Here is a 12078-nt window from a genome sequence, read left to right as displayed (position 1 = left end):
AAGACGTGGCGGAGGAGGGAGGCGGATTTTAAAATCGTGCCTAGGGCGCCGAGGACCGTAGCACCGGCCCTGTGCGGTAGATAGATTTTAGTTAGATATTAGATAGATGTGAGATAGATAGATTGATAGGAGATCGATAGACAGGTAGATAGATAGATAGATAATAGATATGAGATAGATGGATAGATAGGTAGATAGATAGATAAGAGATATATAGATAGGTAGATAGATCGATAGATAGATCGATAGATATGAGATAGATGGATAGATAGATAGGTAGATAGATAGATAATAGATATGAGATAGATGGATAGATAGATAGATATGAGATATATAGATAGATAGATAATAGATATGAGATAGAGATTATATAGATATATATGAGATAGAAGGATAGATAGAAATGACATAGATAGATCGATAGATATGAGATAGATAGATATGAGATAGATAGATATGACAGATAGATAGATAGATATGAGAGATAGATAGATAGATATGAGAGATAGATAGATAGATAGATAGATAGATAGATAGATAGATAGATATGAGAGATAGATAGATAGATAGATAGATAGATAGATAGATATAAGAGATAGATAGATAGATAGATAGATAGATAGATAGATAGATAGATAGATAGATATGAGAGATAGATAGATAGACAGATATGAGAGATATGAGAGATAGATAGATAGATAGATAGATAGATAGATAGATATGAGAGATAGATAGATAGATAGATATGAGAGATAGATAGATAGATAGATAGATAGATAGATAGATAGATATGAGAGATATGAGAGATAGATAGATAGATATGAGAGATAGATAGATAGATAGATAGATAGATATGAGAGATATGAGAGATAGATAGATAGATAGATATTAGAGATATGAGAGATAGATAGATAGATAGATAGATAGATATGAGAGATAGATAGATAGATAGATAGATAATAGATATGAGATAGATGGGTAGATAGATAGATAAGAGATATATAGATAGATAGATAGATAGATAGATAGATAGATAGATAGATAGATATGAGATAGATGGATAGATAGATAGGTAGATAGATAGATAATAGATATAAGATAGATGGATAGATAGATAGATATGAGATATATAGATAGATAGATAATAGATATGAGATAGAGATTATATAGATATATATGAGATAGAAGGATAGATAGATATGACATAGATAGATCGATAGATATGAGATAGATAGATAGATAGATAGATAGATATGAGATAGAAGGATAGATAGATAGATAGATAGATAGATAGATATGAGAGATAGATAGATAGATAGATAGATATGAGAGATAGATAGATAGATAGATAGATAGATAGATAGATAGATATGAGAGATAGATAGATAGATAGATAGATAGATAGATAGATAGATAGATAGATAGATAGATATGACAGATAGATAGATAGATAGATAGATAGATAGATATGAGAGATAGATAGATAGATAGATAGATAGATAGATAGATAGATAGATATGAGAGATATGAGAGATAGATAGATAGATAGATATGAGAGATAGATAGATAGATAGATAGATAGATAGATAGATATGAGAGATAGATAGATAGATAGATAGATAGATAGATAGATATGAGAGATAGATAGATAGATAGATAGATAGATAGATAGATATGAGAGATATGAGAGATAGATAGATAGATATGAGAGATAGATAGATAGATAGATAGATAGATAGATAGATAGATAGATAGATAGATATGAGAGATATGAGAGATAGATAGATAGATAGATAGATAGATATGAGAGATATGAGAGATAGATAGATAGATAGATAGATATGAGAGATAGATAGATAGATAGATAGATATGAGAGATATGAGAGATAGATAGATAGATATGAGAGATAGATAGCAGCAGGAAATGAAATAATCTTTTGGGAGGCAGTGACCTGTTCACTCCTGTGATTATGTTAGTGACACCTTCAAACAATGTCCCAGTGCAAATTGGAACAACCCAAAAGGGGTGTGTCAGCAATGGGGGTGTGGTCATGCCACATTGGGGGTGTGGTCATGCTACATTGGTGGGTGTGGCTATGCCACATTGGGATGTATGTAATGAGGATGGCAGGTGACAGGTTCAGTTTTATGAAGAGGGAGGGGGATGAAGGCAAACCATGTGGTTATCCATGGTACTGCAAGTAAAACTTATCACTGGTGTTTAACATTAACTTTATGCATTCAGCAATCGTACTCCAGGGGCTACATAATGGCTCCTGTATCGCCCAGCGTTAAATTAGTTTGCCACTTGCATATCGGTATATTCATAGTTGTACACTGAAAACAATACTGTGTGCATTTATCAGCATACATTTCTATCCATTTAGCTGAGATAATTAACTGTCATCATTGCTCGTTCCTGTGATATTTGCCTAAGTGTGCATCCAACTTTACATATATTATCCCGTGTGATTCTATTGGTTCATTGTGAGCTGATTCTCATGAATATTGGTTCAGCCAAATCTCTGCCTCCGCTGTGTACAGACAACATCTACTCTTTAATTACTGAACTATTTTCATGGTTTTTGGTTGTGTGAAGGTATATATAGCATAATACCACGAGTATATTATTTTGCTTTTTGCATTTGAGATACATTGTTTTAGCATAGTGTTTTACACCTCTTAGAGCACAGCTCCAGTCTCCACTTAACTTGTCTTGAAACCTTCGCTCCCCTCAAAGGATCTCACCCCAGATGCACTCGCCCATTGCCTAATAGTCGCTACCAGACTTGGTACATTCCCAGCCTTGACAATATTCAAAGAGAGCTGTGATTAATTTGTGTGTTGGATATCAGATGACCATGATTTGTCTAAGAAGCTGACATGTAATGTCTGGGTATTGAATTTCAGATGGACGGAGAACCTGCAATCATCTGAAATCAATAACCTCTGCTCTGCTATTTTAATTAAGAAAAATGTGACTATTTTTCATGTTGGGAGTCCCATAAAATGCATCCAGTAGGGGGAGCTCTAGAGGAGTATTAGGCAAATTGAAGCAGGTTAGATGAAGGTGGTTTAGATAGTTTTAGTAGAGACGGTAGCTCTCATATAAGATATATCTCACTGATTTACTGCAGATTAATCAGAGTGTTGTTTTCTGTTCCAGGTGGGCTCAGTAGTTTCAAACAGAACCACGAGAACCTGTGTGACAATTCCCTCCAACTCCAAGACTGCCCAGATGGTGGGGGGGCTTCAGCGGTGACAATCACTCTACCTCAGTCCGTCCCCAGCACTCCCGACATCGAGAACGCAGAACTGACCCCTATCCTACCCTTCCTTTTCCTGGGGAACGAACATGACGCCCAGGACTTGGAAAAGATGCAAAGGATGAACATAGGATATATCGTCAATGTGACCACCCACCTCCCTCTTTTCCACTATGAGAAAGGGATCTTTAACTACAAACGTCTACCAGCAACAGACAGCAACAAGCAGAATCTCAGGCAGTACTTCGAAGAGGCGTTTGAGTTTATAGGTAAATTGTTATTGTGCCTGTGGTTCTGATACTAAAGAAAAGTCCACTGTGCAAAATGCGTTGATTCAGAAAATGTGTATTATTAAATACATTGTGGAAACACACAAACAGGGGTCACGGTACAAATATTATACATACAGCCACCTAGTAATCTTGTCAATGTTTATCTGTGTGTTTATTTTGAAGTGGGACCTACTGAAAACTATCACATGTTTTAAATACTCACAGTGTCGAAATGGGCAGGTGTGTTTGCATGCAAAATAAAGGAGATCAAAGTAATAGACATGTTAAATGCTGACATTAATTGTTTATATACCCTACTTCCAGCTCGCTATATTTCTTTGTTTTCTCTCTATCTCCTACAATACAGCCCTGTCCGGTATACAGTAAAGCCCCATGTCCGATATACAATACAGCCCCATGTCCGATATACCATACAGCCCCATGTCCTGTATACAATACAGCCCCATGTCCGGTGTACAATACAGCCCCATGTCCGGTGTACAATACAGCCCCATGTCCGGTGTACAATAAAGCCCCATGTCCGGTATACAATACAGCCCCATGTCCGGTGTACAATAAAGCCCCATGTCCGGTGTACAATACAGCCCCATGTCCGGTATACAATAAAGCCCCATGTCCGATATACAATAAAGCCCCATGTCCGGTATACAATAAAGCCCCATGTCCGGTATACAATAAAACCCCATCTCCGGTATACAATAAAGCCTCATGTCCGGTATGCAATACAGCCCCATGTCTGGTATGTAGTACAGTTGCGTGTCTGGTATACAATACAGCCCCATGTCCGGTATACAATACAGCCCCATGTCCTGTATACAATACAGCCCCATGTCCTGTATACAATACAGCCCCATGTCTGGTATACAATACAGCCCCATGTCTGGTATACCATACTGCCGCATGTCCGGTATACAGTACAGCCCCATGTCCGGTATATAATACAGTCGCATGTCCGGAATACAATAAAGCCTCATGTCCGGTATACAATACAGCCGCTTGTCCGGTATACAATACAGCCCCATGTCCGGTATACAATACAGCCCCATGTCAGGTATACAATACAGCCCCATGTCCGGTATACAGTAAAGCCTCATGTCCAGTATACAGTAAAGCCCCATGTGTGGTATATAGTACAGTCGCATGTCTGGTATACAATAAAGCCTCATGTCCAGTATACAATACTGCCCCATGTCCGGTATACAGTACAGCCCCATGTCCGGTATACAATACAGCCCCATGTCCGGTATACAATAAAGCCCCATGTCTGGTATACAATACAGCCCCATGTCCGGTGTACAGTAAAGCCTCATGTCCGCTATACAGTAAAGCCCCATGTCTAGTATATAGTACAGTTGCATGTCTGGTATACAATAAAGCCTCATGTCCAGTATACAATACAGCCCCATGTCCGGTATACAGTACAGCCCCATGTCCGGTATACAATACAGCCTTATGTCCGGTATACAATAAAGCCCCGTGTCTGGTATACCATACTGCCGCATGTCCGCTATACAGTACAGCCCCATGTCCGGTATATAATACAGTTGCATGTCCGGTATACAATACAGCCTCATGTCCGATATACAATACAGCCGCTTGTCTGGTATACAATACAGCCCCATGTCTGGTATATAATATAGTCGAATGTCCGGTATACAATACAGCCCCATGTCCTGTATACAATACAGCCCCATGTCTGGTATACAATACAGCTGCATGTCTGGTATACAATACAGCCCCATGTCCGGTATACAACAAAGCCCAGTGTCTGGTATACAATAAAGCCCTGTGTCTGGTATACAACAAAGCCTCAGTGTACAATAAAGCCCCATGACCAGTTAACAATGTGACACCAGTATACAAGTACATGTGACCAGTATAAAACAGAGCCCCCGTGGTCAGTATGCCATGCAGTTTCACAATCAGTGTACAATACAGCATGACTAATATACAATGCAGCACTATATCTACTGTAGAGTGCAACCACATGGTTATTATAAATGCCCCATTGCCTGATATAATGATGTCTTATAATTAGTGTACAATACAGCCCCATAACCAGTACATAATTCAGCCCCATTACCCATATACAATGCAGCCCAATGGGCAGTAAGCAATGTAATTTGCTATCACCCTATCTGGATTAAGTGGGCTCCTGGACAAGAGCAGATAATTATAAGCAACTATTGTTGTCATGTATTGCACCCTGGTTGATTTTTCTTCAGTGAACAAAAGCAGCCAATTATTACTAAACTTCAATGAACTCTGAATGGCGAAGGTAGTTTTGGAAAACTACTGTAAGAGCAGCCAATGATGACACATTGCGAATCTGGGTGTAATTACCTGGTTTGCATTACTGCTGAAGGGATAGGGAGAGGGCAATCTCTGGTAAGAGAGTCCCCTCAAATTGGGACTGTTCTGGCCTAAATCAGGACAGTATCAGTATGTAGTATTGTTGGTTTGAAATTAACGGTACAAAAGTGTGACTGGAATTGAAGTTAACTATGTTCCACCCGCCTGGATCAATTGCACTTTCATGAATATCTGTTCAGCAAACAAAATGGCTGCCTGCACTGTAATAAGGTGACAGATGCACTTTAATAGCTTAAACTGACTGACTTTTTTACTTTATTTTTCAGAGGAAGCTCACCAGTGTGGGAAAGGCCTTCTCATCCATTGCCAGGCGGGCGTCTCGCGCTCAGCCACCATCGTGATCGCCTACCTAATGAAGCACACGCGGATGACTATGACCGACGCCTACAAGTTTGTTAAAGGAAAGCGACCAATTATATCTCCCAACCTAAACTTCATGGGCCAGTTACTGGAGTTTGAGGAAGACTTAAATAACGGGATAACGCCACGGATTCTTACGCCAAAGTTAATTGGAGTAGAGACCGTTGTGTAGCAAGACATTTGAAAAAATGGTTTTACAAAAACTTATCGACCGGATGAAAAATAATTTGTGAATGAAGGGTAAAGAAAAATGTAAAAAAAATTATATTTTTTGGATGTCTCTTTAGACGTCTCACTTGGCAAAAAAAACACGTCAAGACTAAACATTTTTGGAAAAGAGAATTCATGATCATCAGTGGTCTGTGCAGGATCATAGACTGAAGAAAGTAGTGCTGTCAGACATCTACTGTATAAACATACGAATATGGGCCAGACTGTAGCCCCGAAGACAGTAAATTCGAAGATCTGCCATAATCAAAATATATTTAAATGGTGAAAAACAAAAACCTGTTAATTCTGGGTGTGTTATGTTATATTTTTATATTTGAGCTGATACGGTTTCATCAATAGGGAACTTGACCATTACTTGCCCTCAGTGGCTTATTGTGCAATAATTTTGTTTTGAGTGTGAGAATTGTTAGAGCTGATTGGATGTTCTAAAGCGTACTCCTGGCCTATTCGCAGCGGAGGCAGCCGTTCTATGGGATGGATCAATATTCACCAAAATGTCGTCTTATCAGTCCACCAGGAACACTTTGTGCCCCGGGTTTCAGTGATGTCACTAGCTCCTTGTGAACTGATTGGCTGAATCCTACCCACAGAACGGCAGCTCCCATTGTGTGTACGAGACTGGTACAGTTAAGTGGTGAAATGCGCCAGCACTAAGATGTAGGTATGAACAAAAGCAATTACTATTATATATATTTTTTTTGTTGTTTTCATTTGAATCTGGTTACGGTGCCATAAACCTTGTTAAATATGTATATCAGAATGTAAAAAAAAAATAATAAGAGGTTTTATTTTAACTATTTTTTGCACAAAAATATAGGCGTGTTCCTGTTGTCTGTGTCAAATGTCATTTTGACTATAAAAGCGGCAAAAACTTATTTTGACCATGTGTACGAGTCATTTGTTTATCTCTTTTATATGTTGTTAGAAATACACAGTCTCATATCATACAGTACAGGTTATATAACCCAACATAAGGTACCAATTAGCTTACATGGTAAATAAATTAACTATAATCTCTTATGCTACCGAATGCTGCCTGTGAACTGACAGCTTGAGCTGTGGACAAACAGAAGAAGACCAATCTGGTATGTTCGTTCACCCCTTGTTATAAAGTGGGCGGGGATAGAATCACCTGTAGCCAATCAGAACATGGGAATAGCAGTATTTCGGGGATTCAGTGTGCTGGTATTGTGGAAAGTGATCTGTCCACTCGTGTGACTATGTAAATAAGAACAGGCTGTGTGACAATGCGGCAGTGCCATGATGTGAGGATGGAGGCAAGCAGGAGCCACAGACTGAGTATTACATAGTGGAAGGAACAGGGTACCCCAACAGCACACAGTAGTGATGTTAGGCTACTGTCAATCTAATGCGGGAAGATCAAAAGCACAGTTCCATTAAGCTCACCCCTATATAGGAAAAACATTTCTTCCTGAACCCTGGAAATCAGATTAAGTCCTTGGATCAATCACCCCCAAGTGTTTAATATGCTTAGTATAACTATTGATACTGTTCCAAAAATGGCATCCAAAATTTTTTAAATCCATCCAGTGAATCTGCCATTCCTACCTGGTTCGGCAGTGAATTCACAGTCTAACTACTCTCACAGTGATAAATCCCTGTTGATGGTTGTGTAGTTGTTCCTGGAGTCACAGACGATGTCACCTTATGGTTTGTACAGTCCTGGGTGCATAAGGCTCATTGAACAACTCTATGTACTGTACGTTAATATATTTGTAGACAGTAATTGGGTCACCTCTAAGGTAACTTTCAAAGTAAAGAACCCTAATTTGTCAAGTTGTTTATTATAACGGAACCCCTTTGTTCACAAGTAGGCTCGTTCGGAACCTTCTCAAGTTCTTTATGTCTTTCTTAGACACGTTGCCCAAAACTGTACCTAACATTCCAGATGCAGTCTCACCAGTGATTTATACAATGCTAAAATGATGATCACATTCATCTACATGCACCCCGGGATTTAATCAGCTTTATCAGCAGCTGCCTGACACTGAGTGGTGATACTCCACTTACTGCCTACTAGTATTTGTAAATATTTTTCCAGCTCTGATCTCCCTAATTGCATCCCACTCGGTGTGAAGCACAGACGTCACAAACGTGGCCTGAATGTATTTACTTACTGTCCTGCTCTGTTTTGGTAACAAAGCGTACTGTCGTTTGTCTATATGGATACACCTGCAAGATCAGTAATATCTGTGAACCACATCGTTCCATGCTGAATACTGGATATCGTTATCTCCTGATGTCAGATCTCTTATAGCTGTAACTAAAGCGTCAAAAAATATTTTTCATGCTGTGCAATTGAGAGAGAAAGTTTGTGAACCCTGAAGAATTTTTTGTACTCCTACATCAACATGATCTAATATGTTTTAATGTTTATCATTATTTTTTTTTGCTTGGAAAGGATGTGACCCTCTCGAATAACCTTTCAAGGCGATTTGATGTAGGTCAGAGATTTCTGGGGCTGTAACAGAATGGCTGACAAGAAGTCTGACTTAAGGTGTACCTGTCATGCAGTTTTGTAAAATCTAACAATAATAGCCGGAGTAAAAGCCTAAATTCAATGTAAAATTATTAAAACACATAGCATTGTTGGGAAACAAATTTTCTATAGAAGCATAGTTCTCCCCTCTCTGTGTCATAAATGCTTTAGGCATTATTTAAATTAGCAGTGTAGACAGGAGTTCCAGAGACACTGATGTCATGTGATCATTCAGAGCCAATGTTCGGAAAGCTGACAGCTTGATGATGTCACGGGGTGTTACTGAGAATCACATGCTTCTGCCAATCAGTACATGGTCTGTTCACTCTCTTATACCTCCTGATTTCAGGGGATAGTTCATCCCGACTCTCTGGGAAGTTAGGAGGGATGTTGCTGCTTACCATGATCAGCAGGAACAGCACCATGATGCCGTGCGTACCAGATACAGGTGCCTCGGTTGCCCGCCGCAATTAAAGGGTGTTTTTAGAGGTGTGGTGATTGGAAGCCCCCAGGTGAGTTGGCATAACCTCAGCCAGGCATGACCACTCTACCAGCAATATTACAAATTGTACACTTTTTTTTATTTTCATGCAAACGGATATTGACAACTTAGCTAGACCAAGTCTAATTTTGGCCCAGTCCACTTGACCTTCTGTGGTTCCTTCTCCTGTCCTGCAGAGCATACTAAGGCATTGTACACAATGGGCTATGAGCGAACATGGCAGAAGGCCTCTAACAACTTATTGGGTCTAGGGTGAAACCCAGACATATATTAGCATGCCGAAAAGAGCATAATTGAAAATAATTTGTAAAAAATTGAGAACTGGAAATGCCACCAGACTTCTGGGAAATCCGGGAAGATGTGAAGCCGGGCAATATCTGAGAAGAAACCAATATTCTTATGGATCCAGGGTCCTTTGGAGACATACCTGGAGGGAAAGCTGGGTTGCTCTAGAGATGGATGACCCATATGCAACTATAACCTTATCACGGCAATATCTAAATAGTGGATAATTAATAATAATAATACAGAGTATAGAGTATAGCAGTTGTACATAAACACAGTGCTGTATTTTCAATTCATTTCCCCCATCTGGTCATTTTTCAATAAAATTTTGGCTGTCCGTAATATTCCAGAGAGATGGAAAATAAACTCACCAGTAACCCCACACCTGGCTGAGCACTGGCTTTACGGCATTACTGGGAGATACGAGAGTGTCTTTAGTAGAACGTAGCTAACACTGGGCACTGCCGTAATATATGCCTATGGGAATCTCTTACGAATGTTACAGCCCAGCGGTTCTTTATCATGTATTATCAATGTTTATTTTGTGTGTTTTGTTTATGTGAGGAAGCAGCAAGAAAAGTTCAGAACTGTAGACGACAGAATTAATTAGCGTCCTCTACAAAGCAGTTACGGTAAAAAGCGCTTCGTCTTCAGTACAAGTGTTCACTGAATTTACTCAACCCAACCTGTGACCTTCATTTGCACGGCAACAATTCTTTCTTTGTAAATTTTTCATAGTAATATCAAATCTCTTTGCTACACGATGGTAGATTGTGGCATTTGTAGAACATTTCTGAACAAAACATCTGTAGATTTCGGCATTTCTATAACATTTATATGATATTTTAACTTTAAGTGCATACCGTGCATTTATCATCAAGGTAATCAAAATCTATTGCACTGGTCCGATCCATCCGTCTGCCTGGCCGTACTGAATAGACAGGCTCAAAAGAATTGAGAAAAGCCGAGCCAGTACTAATTACTGATAAAACCGGTGGTAATCGTATTAACGGTGATGTAAACACCGACAGTGTTTACACTCACATAATTAATACGATAGTGAAGAAAGCGACATGTAAAAAATAACTACCTGCCTGTAAACAGACACACTGGAAATCCAATGTGAGGAGAGAGGGCGACACTTCCAAATTACGTCACTTGGAAGCGCGACTTGGACATTTCGGATTTAAAGCAGGAAACGCACGGACCCATGTAAGTATCACCTTTACGTTAGGGGTTATGGTTAGGCAGCGGGTTAGGGTTAGAGTTAGGGTTAGGAATACAATTAATGTTACCATAATTAAATGTGTTCGTGCGTTGCCGCTTTAAAAAAAACAAAACTCCCAAGTCGCGCTTCCAAGTTACGTCATTTGGAAGTGTCGCCGTCTCCTCACATCGGATTTCCAGTGTGTCTTTTTACAGGTAAGTAGTTGTTTTTAACATGTCGCTTTCTTCACTATCGTAATAATTGTGTAGGTGTAAACACTGTCGGTGTTTACATTATCGTTAACTCGTACTACACCCGATAAAACCTAATAAACGTACAAGTAGCACCAACATGCTGTGACTGGCCATAGCGATCGAACGGACATTTGGCTTCATTAGTATTACTAAGGTTGGGTACACACTATACAAAATTTCTCCCCATGTTATATCTTTAATGATTTTAACAAAGATTTAAAAAAAAAAAAAAAAAAAAAGTCCCGGGGCCTGATTCGTTAAGGATCTTAACTTGAGAAACTTCTTATTTCAGTCTCCTGGACAAAATCATGTTACATTGCAAGGGGTGCAAATTAGGATTTTGTTTTGCACATAAGTTAAATACTGACTGTTTTTTCATGTAGCACACAAATACTTGATAGCTTATTTGTACACTGAAATTTAAAGTTGATATGTGTGTGCTACATGAAAAAACAGTCAGTATTTAACGTATGTGCAAAACAGAATACTAATTTGCACCCCTTGCATTGTAACATGGTTTTGTCCAGGAGACTGAAATAAGAAGTTTCTCAAGTTAAGATCCTTAATGAATCAGTCCCCTGATCAGCAGACTCGTGCACACATTATACACGTTTTACAAACTTTACCATCAGATCTGTGCTCTTCATCCGTCATAACCATCGTCTGAAAAGATGGTGACTCTGCACACTCCATAGAGATCTATGGACACTGCCGGTCCTGAGTGCACACACACTGCAGGATTGGAACGACATCGTTCCATCGTTTATAGAGATTTTTAGTCTGGTTATAAAATCAAATGAAACAATA

The 12078-nt window shown here is 39.1% G+C and overlaps 1 protein-coding gene across 2 annotated transcripts in view; it reads left to right on the top strand.

Moving 5' to 3' along the window:
- DUSP10 (dual specificity phosphatase 10) overlaps positions 1–7404 on the top strand; it is a 45773-nt gene extending 38369 nt beyond the window's left edge. For both annotated transcript variants that reach the window (XM_075204285.1, XM_075204286.1), the window contains exons 3-4: positions 3167–3535; positions 6199–7404. In XM_075204285.1, coding sequence (XP_075060386.1) covers positions 3167–3535; positions 6199–6464 — 635 coding nt within the window. In that variant the 3' untranslated portion in view covers positions 6465–7404. The remainder of the gene's footprint in view (positions 1–3166; positions 3536–6198) is intronic.
- Positions 7405–12078: the final 4674 nt, after the last annotated feature.

Source organism: Mixophyes fleayi, chromosome 3 (assembly GCF_038048845.1).
Source record: "Mixophyes fleayi isolate aMixFle1 chromosome 3, aMixFle1.hap1, whole genome shotgun sequence".
NCBI classification, from domain to species: Eukaryota; Metazoa; Chordata; class Amphibia; order Anura; family Limnodynastidae; genus Mixophyes; species Mixophyes fleayi.
Note: the sequence above shows the minus strand (reverse complement) of the source record. Positions and strands in the feature narration are given on the sequence as shown.